This window comes from Mytilus edulis, chromosome 6 (genome assembly GCF_963676685.1).
Source record: "Mytilus edulis chromosome 6, xbMytEdul2.2, whole genome shotgun sequence".
Taxonomy (NCBI): domain Eukaryota; kingdom Metazoa; phylum Mollusca; class Bivalvia; order Mytilida; family Mytilidae; genus Mytilus; species Mytilus edulis.
In genome coordinates this window covers 77,654,863-77,675,249 of record NC_092349.1, presented here as the reverse complement: position 1 = coordinate 77,675,249, position 20,387 = coordinate 77,654,863, and the positions used below count along the sequence as shown (strand labels likewise).

Genomic DNA, 20,387 nt, shown 5'->3' with positions numbered 1-20,387 from the left:
AACTTCCTTCTATCTTCTTTTGTTTTGCTCAAAACACAAAAGAGGATGAAAACAAATCCTCATTTAAGGGCAATTACTTCTATAAAGAGTCACAGTCTACTTAACTTTGTTGGCAATATTTGACCTGTTAGTAGATCTTGACTTGCTAACGATTTTTGTGATTTAAAGTGTATCTTAATCTATTATAAATTTCTATAATATATAACAAAACTAAACAATACAGGTGAAAATCTTCTTTAAGGTGGTATAGGAGTATAGATTAAAAATTCGTAAGGGTTCCGCGGAACCCAGTTTCTCGCCTACTTCTGCAGTTAATCGCATGTTCAACAAAAATGAGAAAAAATCAATAAAAATATACCTTTTGATACTATCTTTTAATTGTAAGAAGCTTCTGGACAAGTTTGGTAAAAATAGAGGATAGTTTATGACTGTAATAAATGTTTTAAAAGGTTTAACTGCAATGTTAACTGGCAGAAACACTAAGTCCATTTATTAGTAAAATACAGATACACAGGTACAAAATGTTAACAAATTTCCTTCTAGACACTAGCTTTTGGTCATAAACAAGCTTCTGTCCAAGTTTGGTACAAACTAAAAATAGTATAAGAAAGTTATGAAAATTTTAAAAACTTTAACAACAGAGTGAATGTGATGTTTCATGGCAGAAAATCTAAGTCCATTTAAAAGTAAAATACGGAAAGATTTTTTTTTACAAAATTTACTTCTGGATACTATCTTATGATCATATTCAAGCTTCTGTCCAAGTTTGGTAGAAATCCAGAATAGTTTAATTGAGAAAGTTGTTAAAATTTCAAAAACTTTAACCACAGAGTGAATATTTGTGAACGTCGCCGCCTCCGACGACGACGACGACGACGCCGGTCCCGACGAAATGTAGGATCGCTATGTCTCGCTTTTTCGACTAAAATCGAAGGCTCGACAAAAATGATAGAATTTGACAAAACGTTGTATATACTGTGAAATGACACAATGTGTATGGATTATACGGAGAAAAAAACATTATGTGATATGAGGCTAAACAAAATGCGAGAAAATGGCTTTTAGAAAATGCTTTGAGAATATCAATATATACAATAGGGTCACCGACCGTTTTTTCTTGCTAAAATTTAAGATAGCAACAGTTCATGTAGATTCTTTCAGAAAATGCACTATATCAGAGATATCTCCCCTAAAAACATTTGAACAAATTAAATCTACGCTTGAAAAAATATTTTAAAATACTTATAAGTTCAATTCTTATAAAATTGTTCTTTTAAATGAAAATTCACATTAATTATCTGCATTTTGCATCAAATTGCTACAATGATTAAACATTGGACCTTAGGTTCTCTTGTTATTTACAATCCAAGAATGCGAAAGACACTACATTTATACCCTCAAGAATCTTGCCAAAGAGGAAATCCTGGATAATCATAGGTCTGTGCTATGGTCCTTTGGATTTCAACCAAAGATGAAGAGGTAACACTATTGGATACCTAAATTACATACATGTAAGTGTCCTTACAAACAATGGTATATTGCTGGGTCTTCCAAGTGTTCAACGAAACCTCTTTCAAATTATTAGCATCTATTTTATCAGCAATCAAACCCAGGCCCCAAAGTTATTGTGAAACTGCCTATTCTAGAGGTGGCGCGAGTTCAATGCGGATATTAAAAAATTCCAAATATCTTTAAGAGTACATACAATCTAAGACTCTATCTTCTTGCAATAGTATTACAAAATTTGACTTTTCTACACTTTACACAAGTATTCCCCATTCCAACCTAAAAGACAAATTGAAAAAAGTTGGTATTACTTTGTTTCATTAAAAAAATATGGCGAACGTAGATACAAGTATCTTGTCTTGCGGAGAGATAAATAAAATAGAGAAAGGAAGAGAGGAATAGGTCAAAGCGACAACAACACAAAGCCGAAGGCCACTAATCGGTCTTCAATGTAGCGAGTAACTCCCGCACCCGTAGGCGTCCTTCAGCTGACCCTTAAACAATGTATACTGGTACAGTGATAATGGACGTCATACTAAACTCTGAATTATACACAAGAAACTAAAATTAAAAGTCATACAAGACTAACAAAGGCCAGAGGTAGGCTGACTTGGGACAGGCGCAAAATTGCGGCGGGGTTAAACATGTTCATGAGATCTCAACCCTATCCCTATACCTCTAGCTAATGTAGAAAGTAAACGCATAACAATACGCACGTTTAAATTCAGTTCAAGAGAAGTCTGAGTCCGATGTCAGAAGATGTAACAAAAGAAAATAAATAAAATGACAATAATACATAAATAACAACAGACTACTAGCAGTTAACTGACATGCCAGCTCCTGACCTCAATTGAACTGATTGAAAGATTATGTCTTCATCATATGAATATCAGGCGCAATCCCTCCCGTTATGGGTTTAGTATCATACTTTCATAAAATATACGAGAAGAACATAATCCGTGGCATGCCAACAACTGTTTTTTTTTTTAAATAAATGTGTTTGGTTCCGATGTAAAGACCCTATAAGTGAATCAATATTAAAGCCAACATATGCAATCTTTAATGACCTGACAACAGTATCGTAACTATGTCCCTTCTTAATAAATCTGTTTAAAGGTTTTGTAAGCTTTTGAGGTGAATACTGACATTTTTGTTCTTTGTAAAGAATATTACCATAAACGATTGCATGTGAAATACCTGAACGTATAAGATGTCTGCATGTTGAGTTATTTTTAACGAATTATTTCCTTATACCGATGATAAAATTTAGTAAATGTTTTGACTATAGTTAGTGATATCGAAAACCCTGGTGTAAAAAAAGAATCACTCAGACACTCTGATTCAAACAAAAAATCTCTGAAACTGACATTATCAAGATGCTTGATTTCTTGATCGACAACATATTTATTACGTTTGGAGGACGTGTTTCTCAACAGACTGTCGAAATTCCAATAGGAACCAATTGTGCCCCTTTTCTTGTCGAATTGTTTCTTTATTTTTATGAGGCTGACTTCATACAGGAACTTTATAGAAAGAAAGATAAAAAGTTAGCAATATCCTTTATATAATATTACGATTCGCTATATACATTAGATGATGTTCTCTCACTAAATAATACAAAATTTGGTGACTATGTTGAACGAAAACTAAACTTTACGACAAAAAAAAGATGATTTCAGCTTCCAAATTGTGAATTTTCCATTTCTATGTAGCAACATTCCAGCAGCGCCTGCATACGGAGTATATATCTCCCAATTGATACGATATTCCCAGGCTTGTATTTCCTATCATGATTTCCTAGATAGAGGATTGCTGCTCACAAGGAAGCTATTTAACCAAGAGTTCCAATGGGTGGAGTTGAAATCGTCCCTTCGTAAATTTTACGGACCCCATCAACATTTGATTGACCGTTACGAGATAACAGTTTCACAGATGATATCGGATATGTTCCTTATGTCGTAACGACAATACCCTTCCCTTTTTACGTATGTGACCTACCAAATTTAACTAATTACTGGATATGTAATAAGATAAGCAACACGACGGGTGTCACATGTGGAGCAGGATCTACTTACCTATCCGTAGCACCTTAGATCACCCCCAGGTTTTGGTGGTGTACGTGTTGCTTAGTCTTTATTTTTCTATGTTGTATCTTCTGTACTATTATTTGACTGTTTGTCTTTTTACTTTTAGCCATGGCGTTGTCACTTTATTTTCAATCTATGAGTTTGACTGTCCCTCGGGTATCTTTCGTTCCTCTTTTGAAGGGCAATAACTCCAATTAGTAGTCGCCTTCATATTGTCTTTATTGCAGATTTCAGATATAAGGCAAAAAAACGCAAATAAATATTAAAAATGGTCAAGATCATCATCAATGGACATTAATTGTAATAAGGAGTCGATTAACGATTTTGATCATCTTGTCTCATTTATACTGGTTTCTCAAATGATATCGGATATGTAGCTTACGTCGTAACCACAATCCCCTCCCCTTTCATGAATGCAAGCTACCGAATTAGACTTTTTACCGGATTTTTTATAATATGAGCAACACGACGGGTGCCACATGTGGAGCAGGATCTGCTTACCTTCCGGAGCACCTGAGATCACCCTAGTTTTTGGTGGGGTTCGTGTTACTGATTCTTTAGTTTTCTATGTTGTGCCATGTGTACTATTATTTGTTTTTGATATCTTCTTCAATCTTAGCCATGGCGTTGTCAGCTTATTTTCGACCGAGCTTGCTGATCAGCATAAAGTTTTCCTGTATCTATTATAATTCTCAAGATAGCAGGCAAAAAAATTGTCATTTTAGGGCAATTAATCCTATAACAAATGGGGAATGAGTCCATGGGACACAGATAATGCTCCTACTTGCATAAAACTTTAAAAAGGGACATAACTTGATAACGACAAAAGTGACACTACCCACTTTTGTACTTGATCTAACCTCAGTTGTATTAAGCATTGTGTATAAGGTTCATCAAATCTGCTTGAGGCCGTCAGTTTTTCTCGTTTGAATTGTTTTACATTGTCATTTCGGGGCTGACTATGCGGTGTGGGCTTTGCTCATTGTTGAAGGTCGGCCGGTGACCTATATTTGTTTCTGTGTCATTTAGTCTCATGTGGAGAGTTGTCTTTTGGCAATCAATCATACCTGATCTTCTTTTTTATATTAAGTTAGAAACACACAAACGATAAAGTTAGTATTTTCCCCATTTATATAGGGAATATCAGGGAAAATGAGGCTACCAAAATTCATACTTGACCTGTGTTTTGTGATATACTCACATACATAAGCTTCATACCATTTTTAAGGCAAATTACAGTTAAAGAACGGATATAAAAAAATCAGGAGTTTTTTCCATTTCCAAAGGGGCATAACTCTAGAACAGTAAAAGTGACGCAATCCAAAACTCAAGCTTGATCTAGGTTATGTGGTAATTAATAAGCATTGTGTTTAAGTTTCATAACATTGGGTTTGGGCGAACTATAGTTAGAAAATGGAAACCAATGTTTGGACGTCATCTGATAGTTTTGACAATTGGTAGAGCTCAACATCCTGCTGTTGTCAGATTTTCTCTCTTTTTAATGGTTTTCAAAATAATAGACAAAACTTTCATTTTACCCCGTATGTTCTATTTCAGTCATTTTGGCCATCTTGGTTGGTAGGCGAGGTAATCAGTTTTTTTTTTTTTTAAATAAGATACCCTAATGATGATTTTTCGAAGTTAAAAAAAAAAAAACTTAAAAAATATACACATTTTTATACCGGACAAAAAGCAAAATCAGCGGACAAAAAGCAAAACGGACCAAAAGCAACGGACAAAAGGCAAAAATGTCGGACAAAAAGCAAAATTATCGGACAAAAGGCAAAACGGACAAAAAGCAACGGACAAAAAGCAAAAGTATCGGACAAAAAGAAAAAAATATCGGAGAAAAAGCAAAATTATCGGACAAAAAGCGAAACGGACAAAAAGCAACGGACAAAAAGCAAAAGTGTCGGACAAAAAGCAAAATTATCGGACAAAAAGCAAAAGCGGACAAAAAGAAAATTACGGACAAAAAGCACCGTATCAATAGGCAACATGTAATTCCACACAAAAAGTTAATCCAGGACGGTCATCAATCTCTGATCAACCAAATGGTATTTTGTTAAGATACAGAAATGCACGTTTAATTCGATAAGACTTCATTGATTTGTCATTTTTCAATAAAACGAAACTTACGGGGGGGGGGGGGGGGGGGGGGCTCAGACGGGGGCCCGATCAATTCGTAATGGTGTAAAATAATTTTAAAAAATCGCCGCCTTTTTTCGGTGTGCATACGACACAGTGATATTGTATGTATTCCGTGCTGTTTGCGAAAAATACAACAAAACGTCGATCTATATCTTAAGGTAGCCATAATGCGGCGTTTGAGATCAGACAGCGCTTAGACATGAAAAGGTAAAATCCTCATTGATCTGAAATGACAATGAAGTCGTAAACGTTCGTAACACATACCTACGGATCGGGAATGGTTGTGGAGAGGTCGGACAAAAACCACGACAGGAAGTTAGGTTGGTCTCGTAACATTCGGCGAAATTCGGCCTATTTTGTCTAGTCAGATGACAGTCTTGACTATGCCGTGACAGATTCTGATATTTCAGTTTATAATCGTAACAATGTTCTGTGTTTCCAGGACGTTGTCCTCTGGAATGTGCATGATCTGAAGAAATTTTTCATTGCTGGTTTTTTTTTGTCGACTGAGTCCAGATTGCATCCAGATCTTGCCGAATGAGAACCGTTTTTGTCGAAACCGTTCAGGAATAGTCCAGTCATTAATACGAAATTCGGCAATGATACCCACATCACATTCCCGACAATTACAGATCACAATACTCCAGACAAAGCCATTTTAATTTGGTAAAGCAAATTGTGAATGGAGTACCTGATCATCCTAAATATGGCGACAATTTTCTAACAGATATCTTCCGTCAGCGTCGGTTCACGGTCTGGTGACCGTCTGCTCTATGTTAGATCACATTTGTTAAAATCATTACGCTGTCAGTCGTTTTGTACCATGAGAAAGATACAAATTGGATTAGAATCGGACAAATTCAGCTGGTTACGGCTGAATTTGGACGCTACCTACATACAATATCAGATTGTTGTAGATCTTGTAGGGATCAATAAATATTTTAATAAATTTTAATTAAAGTTTGAATTTCCAGCCACGATTCACAGGATCTTAATCGAGTATTGACAAATTTTATTCGGGAATTGTCCTTTGAAGGACAGCAGTAAAAATGTGAATGACGTCATCCAAATTCGCACTTACTCTGTGTTTTATGTAAATAAGCATTCTGTTTACGTTTCGTTATATTTGATTAAGGCAAAATAAAGTTAGAGAACGGAAACTAGAAGATAGGTAAGACTTATACGTATTTCAAGATATCTCATATAGTACATCATATATCTTGTATAATAGATAAGATGTTCGTATTTCAAGATATCTCATATAGTACATCATATATCTTGTATAATAGATAAGATGTTCGTATTTCAAGATATCTCATATAGTACATCATATATCTTGTATAATAGATAAGATATCTCCTTTAATATATAAGATATCTCATATAATACATCATATATCTTGTATAATAGATAAGATATCTCCTTTAATATATAAGATATCTCATATAATACATCATATATCTGGTATAATAGATAAGATATCTCCTTTAATATATAAGATATCGCATATAAAACATCATATATCTTGTATAATAGATACGATATCTCATATAATACATCATGTCTCTTGTATAATAGATAAGATATCTCCTTTAATGTATAAGATATCTCATATAATACATCATGTATCTTGTATAATAGATAAGATATCTCCTTTAATGTATAAAATATATCATATAATACATCATGTATCTTGTATAATAGATAAGATATCTCCTTTAATATATAAGATATCTCATATAATACATCATGTATCTTGTATAATAGATAAGATATCTTTTAATATATAAGATACCTCATATAATACATCATGTATCTTGTATAATAGATAAAATATCTCCTTTATTATATAAGATATCTCATATAGTTTATAAGATATCTCATAAACTGTATAATATCTTATAAAGTTTATGAAATATTTTGAAGAAGTTAGAATTAAAAACAAAACGGCTTGTCATATTTATTACCAGCTTCCCATGCCCTGGCAGTTTGGGACACACACTCTTCTTTTTTGGGGCTAGGTAAGATATCCATGTTTATGATTTTGCGGAGGGATGCAGAAAAATTCCAAACTCTTCCGATAAGTTTTTCAACGGGAAATCAGGAATCCGTCGTTAACGATGGTCGTGCATTTGTCGCATCGTTGTTTCACTCAAGGGAAAGTTCAGGAATCTACATGATGAGTTTAACAAGCTTAAGTTGAAATTGGACACCACAAACGATGCAAATATTGAGTAAGAATTCACCCATGCATGTGAAAACTAGTTTTTACAGCACATCCTACGTCCAATACTTCAAACGCAAGTCTGGGTATACGTTAATATTGCTAAACCAGCGAACGTACTTCCCAAAGACTCTGAAAGGTTGGCAAGAGGGTAAAAACGGTTTGCTCTCGGTTTTCTTTGCGGGACCTATGTCAGCAGATTTCCTTCAAGATCTTGTTTGTACGTGCAAGGACAAAACAGCTTGCAACAAAACTATGTGAAAACGATGACTGATGTCAGTCATACGAAAATTGACATGCACTTTGTTTGTAAAATTACCCCTACAACCAACCTTTTTGAGGTTCCATGTTTGCTTTTTGTACAGCACAATAAAATAAAACCTCAAAAGTTCATAGAGCTAGAATATGCGATGAAACTTCAGTCTTTTCTTCCACTTATTTGATTTAAATGCCTTGTGAAATATTTGTAACTGGCAATAAATATACATCAAAGCAAAAAACAAACTGACTTCGATTTTTTTTTTAAAAGCCGTAAAATTCAGAAATATGTCTGTGGAAGTACATCCGATGTAAAAAAAAATAATGAATTGACTAACGTTGTTCCAGTGTTCCGTCTTGTATTTTCTTATTGTTGCTAGACTGAATTTCACTTTAAATGGGCATTTGGTGCTTTTATTGTTTTCAACTTTAGTTGAGAATGAAGTGTCACAGTTTATTTCAATATTAATTTCTCGTTCAGTAACAAGATGTTTTTGCTGACTTTTTGTAACCTCTTGTGAAATAAATTAACACAGTGAAAACTCAATCACTAACCTTTGGTCTTATTTAAAACCAGAAAAGTAACATATTTCGATTATACGATCACGCAAAAATTAAAGTACAACCATTTCTCTATCCGAAAAGTCATGATTTAGCCTGCAGGTAGGGTGGTCCATTAAAGGTGAATTTTTTTTGGCTTGGTCACTCCACTACTAGGAGTGAAACAGTTTAAAGGTTTGGTTAGCTTTTTCGGTGAATCCAGACATTTTTGAACTTTGTAAAGAATATTACCATACATGTAATGTCATAAAGTTTCTGTGTGTCATATATAATACCATTGTCCTGAACTTAATTTGAAATACATGATTCTTGTCATGTATACATGCGTCATCTGACCTTAAACTCACTTCCATAATTCATTAGTCAATGTCCATTTACTGTATACATCTATATTTTGTGTATGAAATGAATGTTGGGGAAAAGGTCGGTCTTTGCAGTACTAGTGTTAACTGACCTGGATTACTTTACCAAGGTTATGTCCGTTTTCAGAAACTATTAGCAATAGGTCAGCTATATTCTGCATATGGATTGACAGAATGCCATACAACATGAACGGCAGTGTTCATCTTACATTAACCTCATTTTTATAGTTTATTGGTTAATATTCATTTTTTTTTTAATAATTACGGGTTTCTATTATAGATACTATAAGCACAGCTATATTCAGTGCATAGCATATAATTTCTTTCGTCGTAAGTACAATGTAACAAGGCAGGCAAGACACTTCAAGATTGTGCACTTTTCAGTCTCGTTACTAAAACTTGTTTTTATAGCTTTTCAAGAAAACTTGTGAAATATTGATATTACACAATCGGGGAAATTTCTTCACCTTAATATCATATCTTAAAACTGACTTATCAGACTGTTAGGTTAGAATATGATATATTTATCCTGACGTATGACAAGTTCTCTTTTGCAATCTGCCTAAACTTCCTAATATAAACCAATAAATACATGCTCATCAGTAGAAACAGACGGATACAATCTTCAATTTGAATGTCTTAGTTTAGTAACAATTAGTCATAAGAAATTTTGTAGAAACGATATTTTCAAAAGTTACAACAGATGCCATTCAATGATAATCCACTTGATTTTTAATTGTTAATGCACTCTCTGTTTACTTACAAATAAAATGAACAGACAAGAAATTTGAAGTATAGCTTCCAAATCTGCAAATGATTGAATTACAAATTCTTTCCCTCATTAAAGAATCCAGGGTGTTTATTATCTGATCATCACCTTTTTAGACTGTGGAATTGCATTTAGATCCAAACCATTCATCATAATAACACCTTTGTGGTCTACAAATCATTCTCAACTAGTTCACTATTGGTATTGAATAACTCCACTTAAAGGTCAGAAGTTTTTCAACCATCAATATAAAGAGTACACTACGTTTATATTAAATTTTGGCATTTTGCATCCTTCAACAGTTGTGTGTGCATAACTTATAGAATGTGATCCCCTTCATCCACACATCTTCTTTCTAATGCAATCATATGTGTCGAATACAATGTTTTCAATCTCCCAAGCTGAGGGAGAATCAATACAAGTTAAACCAAAACATGACTTGGACAACAGGAACAAAGTGATCCCATGAAACAATTAACTAGCTTGACACTGAGGCAACTCAACCAGCACCTGTGATAATTGACAATAAAGTCCATAAAGGATATTACAACTCCCCCCCCCCCGAGCAGTTTGTCGGAACTCAAAATAAAAGACGTCATTTTTTTTTTACAAAATTTATTTGTATCTATACACAATAGCATCTACATGTACATGACAAAAACTATATTTCATTTAAACAAAGGCAATGACAGGATAGCAAGTTTTTGAAATTAAAACAGGTAACAGTCAGAACACCAAAGATTAAAATCTACACACAATCAATGACCTCAAGTGCAATAAAATAGGAACCAACAAATAACATTGTTATGCAACAGTCTAAGAATTTAGGAATGCATATTACACCTGAAAGAAAGCAATTTGTAATGAAGGAATACTTTATATCTTAATATAAGCAAAGTAAAGTAAATCAAATCACAACTTTCTCATTTATGACATCTTGCTGAATTTTTTGGGAAGCAGATGAAATTTTACCACACCGATGCAAGTTTTGACATGCGAAGCAATAAACTGTTTTTTCTTTCTTTTTAAAGTTCTCCAAGTATAACGTATACTGTGCAACAAAAAAAGTTGCCATTATGAATTACAGACAAAGAACCTACCATGACAAGCTCTATGAAACACTAAATGAAATAAATCCTGTACTATTTCTTACTATCCACAGATTTCCAATGAGAATTTCCAATAAAAAATAGTACAGGACAACCTCTTAAACTTAAATCGCCTAAATAAAGGGTCGTCTAATGGTAGTTCAAAAATAGTATTAGGATGAAACTGGAAATTTGATCAGACAAGAATGTAATAATATTTTAACTAAAAATTATACAGTTATAAGCATTCTTAATACACTCTTTGCACTTGTGTATAGATGATAAATGATATTTTTATAATTTGATATTCCGTTTATTTTCTTAATTTATTAATTTTTAACATAATTTGATCATCATAATGTTTCTTGTACCTGTCATTTACTGTTACCATAGATACAGTACCTTTGCTTGCAAGCAAATTATAAAAAGTATAAAAAGATATTTTCTGACATACTACTGCCATTAAATTATCAAATATTATAAGCCTTTGAAAAGTGGATAGATAAACTATACCATTCAATTCCGATTTGTATCATGTGTATAGGCAAAATGTAACAAACATTCCAAAGCTATTTTTTGTTATTCTTTTGAACCCTGTGAATACGTTTTAACATTTCAATTTTTTTTTCATAATCCTATGATACTACTTTCTTATAAATTAAAGAAAAACAGTCATTAAGATTAACTGCTATTTTATGCTGTGAATTAAGTATGATTAAAGTAAACAAATACATATTTCATTTTAAACAATTGAATTCAGGTTTCAGATTTATTTGATAAGGTCAGGAAGAGCAAAATCAATCAATAAATTGAATAGTATAACAATATTGAAATTATGTTCACAATTTATATTTGAGAAATTACAGTAGCTAAACATAGAAGTTTTAACAGAAGAAATGTACAAAACTATCATCATTTAGATTGGAGGGGGAAGGATATATTCTACATTTCTTCTGTTTTAATCTCAGAGAAATATATTTACATATAAAATTATATACACAGGACATGGACACAAAATATTTACATCTTGACGTCTGAAGAATATTGAATTACCTCCCTTTACCCATTTCTTTATCTAGATTATATAAATCTTTAAAACACCTGTTGCTTACCAAATGTTAACTTACGTTTTTTAAATCAAATTTACAACAATTTTACAGGCATGTTTTTATAACCAAACACTATTTCTTACAATATATAATTTTAATGTAATTTGACACATAATTTCAGAATTTGTAGATTTACAAAATATGACATATATATTACACTGTACATCAAATGCTTTCAATAAATATTTGGACACAAAAAAGAATGTACAAATCAGATCACAATCACTTCATGAGAATTAACTTTGGGCTACAATTTCCTTAACAATTTATGATAATATGAATCGATTACGATATAAGAAATTGTAGCTCAAAGCTACTTTATAACTGCAATTAGAATTGACTGGTTCACCATTGTTCACTGTAATTTAAAGTGGCACTCATTCAATATGGAGCTCACACACATACACACAATTTATTTGCCTTTGGCCTAAAGAACTTTAATTTAAATGAGCTTTCACACTCACGAAATATTTAAAAATTTGACCTCTGAAATAATTTCCATAGAGATCTCCAACAAAGTTTCCACTGAATTAAAATGTTCACAGTGATTTAGCACTGTTTTTTATTATCCATATTTATTTGAATGTATTACACTTTCCCTTTACTTTTGACCTGTCCTCTTGGTGGTGTTACTGGACGGCCTGCATTTAATCCACCATAAGGAAATTTCTTCTTATCGGCTGGTTTCAAAATCTGAAGAAAAAAAGGATATTGTCCTATTATTTAATATTCTCTAATAATTAACAGTATCAGTACCAAAGAGTAGAATGCTTTGTAGATCATACTATGGATTTCCAAGTGTAGATGAGTTAGGTACAATAAAGCATAATAGAAGTGCAGTGGCTTCTCTTCACAGTTGTGTTTGTGTGTTGTACAATGCCATTTTTTTGGCAATCTCATAGCAGCAAATCTTTAATGCTTTAGAACCAAGATTTATCCAGGAAATCTTTCAATCATTGTCATTTACAATCAGTCAAACCTCTCTCAGAAATAGGTTTGAATTCTCAACCAAAATGTGTATTTATATTGTTTTGGTTTTTTTAAAGATCAAAAGGGTGTAACCAGGTAAATATCCAAGTATCAAGTTTGCACAATTTCCAACGTACTGAGATGCATAAACTGTACCTTATGACATTAAGTACTTTAAGACATTATAAAGAGTGCATACAATATTTATGATTTAAAGATTTATCATTACCTGGAATGAGCACATTAGAGTTTCATCAACACTCATCATTGCTCCTGCATTATCAAATTCACCACAATAGTTTGGAGCAGAGAATAAAGTTACAAGCTGTCTTTTGGCAAAGAATTCATATCCATCTTCTACTACCTGTAAAGAAAAAAATATTGATGTAAAAGATAAGTATCAAATAGTTCTACTCTTATATAATTCTATGATGAAACAGTTTTGGCCAATTGAATAAAATCTTCTATATATGTTGTGTCCGATTTGAATCGCCATTAAAAACCACACAATTAGCTTCAGTTTTGTGAATAAATGTTTATTTCTCTACTATTGTGTGTACATTTACTGTTTATTCCAATTTGGTAAATTTTATTACTGAAAATTAATTTGTGTATCGGTTTTTTTCAGAGATGGAAATCTAAGCTTTGACCTATAGATAAATGGTCATCTTCATTCTCTCTGCTTTATTTATACAGTTTATGTATGCACTTTTGTACAGCTTTGTAAGATACGATTATAAGACTTGTATGAAATAATTATACTTGTTATAATTTATTATACAAGATTAAAAAGAACTTTGTAAAGAACAAGCCAAACTAGGCTCTTTCAAAATGCATGATATCTTGTGCTGAGAAAATCATTTCTGCATAAAGTAGTCAATCTTCAAACCATACATTTTCCAAATGAGTTAACCTTTCATATCAAATAAATACATAATGAGCCATTAAAGTCATTCAAGAGTTGAGAAAAAAAAACCTTTTAATGAAATATTTTTGTGACTTACCTGATGAGCCCTGCATATAAGATCAAGGTCATGTTTATGTAAAAACTTAGCAACAACTTCTGCACCAAATGTGAATGATACACCTCTATCATTTTCTCCCCAGCCCATGGTTTCCTTGTCTGGATCAGACCATAATAAATCACACAATAATCCCTGATCTGGTACATCTGTAGGCCTCATTATTCTTCTGATCTGTTCCATAGATTGTAAATCTGGACTCAGACCTACAAGTAAACCAAAATGAATGATCTAAGTTAGTGTTTTACAAAAAAGTTCATCTTTTGACTGAGGAACCAGTTTTTATGGTATTTTGTTATTTTGAATATTTTGTACTTTTTATTTGGAATTGCCTAATCACACACACATTATGATATACTCAACTTATCAATGCAATTGTACATACCTTCCAGCTGTCACTATTTGCGGGGGATTTTTCCAATGGAGGCTCCCAATTTGAAATTTTAAAGAGCAATTATGTCCACAATTTTAACAAAAAAAATAATTTTACAATGAATTGAGGCTTATTAAAGTATGAAGAAGCCAAAAAACAACATTACACTGTATTTGAAGGCCCCCTTGAAAGTTTTTTAGAAGTATGGCAGCCATCTTGCACGCAAAAACCCCCATGGTCATTTTGAAAACTTGGCAGGTATGATTGTACATTCTAGAATAAGATAGTTATAGCACTACTGACTATTGTTTGCTTAAAATTCAAATAGCAAATATTTCATTCATCATGTTCAGATTTTACAACCATTGTTATTTTACTCTTGGAATTTTTTATACAACTGATATTTATTCTTGTTACTTGTATCAGTCTGACATTGTCTGAAGACATTATTGTTTTTCAGCATGTTTATGATTTATATAATGAGGGCCTCAGATAGGCCGTTTAACTGTGTAGCCATCTTACAATTTAAAATTGTTGTTGAATCAAGTTTTCTGCACTTCAATTACGATTCAGCTATATTTTACGTAACTGAAAGGTCATAGATAATTTATATATTTTGAACAAGATTTCTTACAAGTCACAAATCAAGTTCATGTCAGATATGTCACCAAGCCTGCCTAGTGCAATGTAGTGGGTTCTCAACACATCTCATGTCATATATACTTGTTTCAACATCAGATCTCTACATTCAATGGTAGTGGCGACTTGAAATTTCTGGCATCTCCCAGCACAAGTCAATACGTTTAATCTTCTAACTGCTTATAAAATAAACAATCATCTGTCGTGGTATATAAACAATATTTATGCAGAGAATGTAAAAATTTCCACCAACAAGTAAAAACATCACATATCTCTGTATGATTGTTTTGTTGATGAATTTTACCTGAATGTTAGAAATAGGTTTTTTTGCTTATAAGATGGAAACTATTCTTTGCTCGAAATCCACACAAACTCAATGACATTAAAACTAGCGATTTCTTGTCATTGTTCATCTAAACATTTTCTATTTCTTTTTAAATAAACAAAATATTAAAACCAATGAAATATTCCTACCTCCATGACAGCAGAAGATTTTCTCGTCAATAATTGCAGCAATAGGTAAACAATTGAAACAGTCGGTGAATGTTTTCCACAGCTTTATATTGTATCTTCGTTTACCTAAAAAGAACAATACATTATAATTAAAAGATGATCTCTTTTCAAAAAATCAAAATATTCATTATATTTTCAATAGATGAAGTTTTTTTAGATAACAAAATACTGAAGGGCATATCCTCGAAATAGCAAGACTGTGTTCAGTGTGTCCTTTAAACAATATCTTTCTGTTAACAAAATCCTCTTCTAATAATACTTTTATATAAAGTATGTTCCCTTATTGGAATTTTGAAAATAAAAGCTGTTTAAAGTTTGCAGTAGATTATAACAAATCATTTGTATCCTGTCCAACATTTTTAAAGTTATTATGTAGTTTTTTTACTCCTTGAGTTAACTTAAGTTTAATTTTTATATCCAGAACATCAACAGTTAATCAAACACATTATTTTTGTCCCTATGAAATATAGTTTGCACACCTTAATGTCTAAATAGAAATTGTGACATTTCTCAGAACTAGTTATATTCTTTCGAGGATGTACATGTTGTTTTAATTCCAGCAGCACTATATCCTGCTAATGTACAAGACTAATGTGTGCATTTAAATCTTATTTGTTAAGAGTCCAGAAGTATACGTTTTTCAAGATGTCTCTCATTATTTCTAGTTTAATCAATTTTAATTCTTAGGCCTAAAAAAAAAAGATATGTGTTTCCGGTAACATCATTTTGAAAAATAGGGTCGGTAGGTCGGAATTCTTTTTTTTTTTTGGACATCGTAAATGAAATCCGGAAAATTATCATGGTTTTTCCAAGTCCGGATCCGTAATTAGTTTCAAAAACCGGAAGTGTGCCATTTGCAATGTTTTTGAAGCACCTGCTGTGCAAATTTCTTGAATTTTAACCTATTTGGAATACCTTTTGACATTAATAAAATGTTTTACTGGCTTTCTATGCAAGTAGAAGCAAGAGAGAAAAAATATTATGTCATCTATCAGAAGCCTGTGTCAAAAACGGGGTCGGTTGATACAATTTTTTTTTTTTTTTTTGAAGATCCAATAAAAAAGTTAGGGTCGGGGGCTAAAAAACAGGGTCGGTCGGGTTACCGGAAACATCGATCTTTTTTTTCTCGGCCTTATTAAAAATCTTCCTTTCACTTACATTCATCATAAAATCCATAGATTCTGTTTATACTAGCACATTCATGATTGCCTCTGAGTAAGAAGAAATTTTCAGGGTATTTGATTTTATATGCCAGAAGGAGACATATAGTTTCCAGTGACTGTTTTCCTCTGTCTACGTAATCTCCTAGGAAGAGATAGTTACTCTCTGGTGGGAACCCACCATATTCAAACAATCGTAGTAAATCATAATACTGTCCATGTATATCACCTAAAACAGAACAATTTGTATTTAAGAAAAGTAATACATGTATGTTCAGCAATAAAATACAAGAAAATTCAAAATCATATATAACCCTGTAAACAAGCAAAATATCTAGAATCATCATAACTAATGGTTTATTTCTTCTTAATTTAAATGAACTGTACCATTATAATACAGCTCAGAAAAATATATCAAACATTTGACAGCTAAATACATGGATTTTCAATGTGATTTTGTTTTGATCTGAAGTAGGACATCAAGAAAGATTCAAGGATCATCATTTAAACTAGCATGCATTATTTAATCACTTGAATAGTTTTGTGTACTAGTTTTCATCTGTATATTTCTGAAGTATCTCAGCTGTGTTTGACTTATGAACGATTTTTCTTTTCAAGTAGATTTGCTGAAAAGGTTTTGAACATAAAGATGATGAATAAGGAATCATAAAAGGGTACAAAGATGCACATAATTACAATACATTTTTTTAAATGTTAACAAGAAGCAATAATGCAATTGTAGGAAGACTCTTTAAACATGGTTCAGTCAGTGTTTAAATTAATAAATTGTGACCCTTTTTATGTGAATAAGCCCGGCCCATTGTTGTAAGGTTTTTATATATCAATAACCTTCTTTTCAATGCATAATAATGAAACTCTGATTATTCCACTTACCACATATCTTCAAAGGAGCTTCTAGTTCTAAAAGAATTGGTTGACTTAGAAATATTTCTCTTGACTTGAGACAAAGTCCTCTTATTTCTGATTCTGTCAGTTGTACATTTTTCCCTGGTCTTGATCCTCTCACTATAAAAGATAATTTGTTCGATAGTAAATACATGTACATTTAAATGTTGGTATTTCAAATTTTCGTCATGGTTTAGTGAATTATAGTTTGATTACTGTGAAGAGGAGCACTGTGAGGGATATAAAATTTGTTCAGTGTTAAAACAAAATATTAAATGAATTGATTCATATACATGAAAGGTAAGGATTTTTTTGCATGAACTTAAAAGCTTTAATAGAATAAGCATTCTAAGCAGAAACGGTTTAACCTACAAAAAGTTTTGTTAGCCACCTTCTATTAATATGGCTAGTAGACCTTCCCATGAATAGAAACAAGTGCCTGTGGTCTGGATACCAGAGATGCAAGGTGACTATCAATCTACTGATGTACTGATAGTTTCAGCACCAGAGTCAAAACTGAACTCAGGCCCTCAGCCCTGTAGCAATTGATGTTGTGAACTAGACCAGGGGGTCTCATTGGGGGTTCTGATCCCAGATCCCGCTAAATGTTTTATTTGATTCCTGAATCTTGCTAACACGATGTGCGAAGGCAATCCTCATTTTTATGTAATTTCCTGTGTCAAGCTAGATTTTTTTTCCCACCACAATAATTTGACTTTCACGTTTACAAAATTTGGCAATCAACAGAGTTTGCGAAAATGTTTTTTGATCCGTCGTTCATAGGACCGACAAAGCAAGATTATTTGTCAGTTCTACAAAATTTAAACCAGTCATGAAAAAATTTGTCAATTTTATCCTGAAATAAAAAAATAACATTTATCGAAAAATAACTTTATTATTATATTATTAGTTTTATTTTTCACAGCCACAGACAAATTAACAATAAAGGAACAGTTCTGTACTTGTTTGGCTTTATAAATAAATATTTGATATGAGCGTCAGAGTCTTATGTAGACGAAACGCGCGTTTGGCGTACCAAATTATAATCCTGATACCTTTGATAACTTTAACTATCTGCTTGTTTCTATTTTAAGTCATCTTCACTATCCATTTCATCATGGTTAGTTTCTCAGTATAATTTTTTATGTTATCTCCATCGAAGGGTTCAATCAGCGATTGTTTGCTGGGATGGCTACATGAACAAATTTAACAGGCCACGTGTGGATTGCCACTTCGGTTTCAGTTTGTTTATAATCGGAAACCAGTAGTCCAGTACCGGATATTAACAGCAGGTACATTTCATGCAGATGTAAGCACGTACTGGAATTAGTTGCAGTACAACTAATTACAGTACAACTAATTACCAATAAAAAAGGCACTAGCTTTCAAAATACTGGTCGGAGCCTCATTTTGACCGACCATTTTCGAAAACTCTGAATTCCGCGTCACGCTTTGACCCCAATGAGACCCACACAAATTCAATTTTAATGTTATGCACACTGTATAGACTTTATTTCATATTTGGTTGACCTCCCTATCCCAGAACACATTTAAAACATAAATGCCTATCATAACTTATTAGGTATTACAACTATCTTTTGTTAATTCAAAATTATGACTTATGACTCAATATATACTATTGGTTTATGCAGACCTGTGTCAACAGGTGCAATTCTTTGCAAGAACTCTTGGACTAAGAAATTAAGAATACGTCAGAAACTGTTGGATTTCGCGTCTCAATAACGGGTTTATACTTTCTTTCGAAAGTTCACATATCACAATTTTCAATTGCAAAATTGTATTGCTAATTCTATATGAACTATCCGGCGATCGTCTCCTCCTAGTCAACGGAGAATCGTAAATATATTGTTTGGGGACGGAAGCTACTACTTACCTTCTAATAATCTTGCTATTATGCTATCTATATTTAATTTATCAGTGTCTGCCATTACAAAGAAGACTTGTCCTGAGGTCTACGATGTTTTCAAAAATTTAGATGACCCCAACAGCCGGATGATTGCGGATTTTGTTTGATCCCCCTCCAATATTTCAGAAGTATTAAAATGGCGGTCGTCAAGATGCGTATGAAATTATCACGCATTGAGTAGTAATTCGGCTCTTAACTACATTAAATATTAGGGACTATATTTTATATTCACCAGAAATTGTAGAAAAAAAACAAATGTTAAATCGTGATTGAGCTAGATTTTATTAAACTTTATGAAAATTTCAAATGAGTATTTCACATAATTAATACTTTTAATGAAAGTCAGAGAAGTTAATTCTGTCTGGATACAGACCCGTTGCATGATGGGATTTGTAAACTAATGGCGGCGAAGGGCACCAACAATGGGGTGAACATGTTTTGATGAAAACTTGTATACAAATGGATACGCAGAATTCCCCCAGTCCTTCGCAGTTTAAATTATACTTTCATACAGCTCAATTTACTATACTTGGATCATGACTATAAAACGAAAAGGTTAGTTTTGCACCGTACCTAGTAGTATACTAGCTCATTTAAGTTGTTGACAAAATAACAACAATAAATAAACTGTGAACAACATAATTGACTGCATGCAGTATTAAATTTCATACCATTTAGCAAAAGCATGTGATAGATATGTTTAATAAGAGTGTTTTCTGATGATTAAACTGTTAAACAAAGCTGGTCATATATTGTAGTAATT

General features: G+C 32.5%; 2 protein-coding genes across 3 annotated transcripts in view; one reads left to right on the top strand and one right to left on the bottom strand.

Annotated features, from left to right (window-relative positions):
- Positions 1–11,339: 11,339 nt before the first annotated feature.
- LOC139528500 (serine/threonine-protein phosphatase PP1-gamma catalytic subunit A) lies at positions 11,340–20,009 on the bottom strand. Its single transcript, XM_071324517.1, has 7 exons — positions 19,592–20,009; positions 17,686–17,817; positions 16,790–17,020; positions 15,593–15,697; positions 14,089–14,312; positions 13,314–13,448; positions 11,340–12,808 (listed from the first exon to the last, which is right to left on the bottom strand). The coding sequence occupies exons 1-7, from the start codon at positions 19,644–19,646 to the stop codon at positions 12,704–12,706; spliced, it is 987 nt and encodes a 328-aa protein (XP_071180618.1). The 5' UTR covers positions 19,647–20,009; the 3' UTR covers positions 11,340–12,703.
- The window catches only part of LOC139528499 (uncharacterized), a 26,365-nt gene continuing 25,977 nt past the window's right edge, over positions 20,000–20,387 (top strand). For both annotated transcript variants that reach the window (XM_071324512.1, XM_071324513.1), the window contains exon 1: positions 20,000–20,179. In XM_071324512.1, the coding sequence (XP_071180613.1) occupies positions 20,161–20,179 (19 nt within the window). In that variant the 5' untranslated portion in view covers positions 20,000–20,160. The remainder of the gene's footprint in view (positions 20,180–20,387) is intronic.

What these genes read in the sequence shown, in the direction of transcription:
- LOC139528500 (XM_071324517.1), bottom strand. Translation starts at nt 19,646, where the DNA reads ATGGCAGACACTGATAAATTAAATATAGATAGCATAATAGCAAGATTA. An exon ending in AGCTCCTTTGAAGATATGTG is followed by an intron (nt 17,021 to 17,685) that starts GTAAGTGGAATA and finishes GTTCTGTTTTAG; the next exon opens with GTGATATACATGGACAGTAT. An exon ending in TTATATGCAGGGCTCATCAG is followed by an intron (nt 13,449 to 14,088) that starts GTAAGTCACAAA and finishes TTTTCTTTACAG; the next exon opens with GTAGTAGAAGATGGATATGA.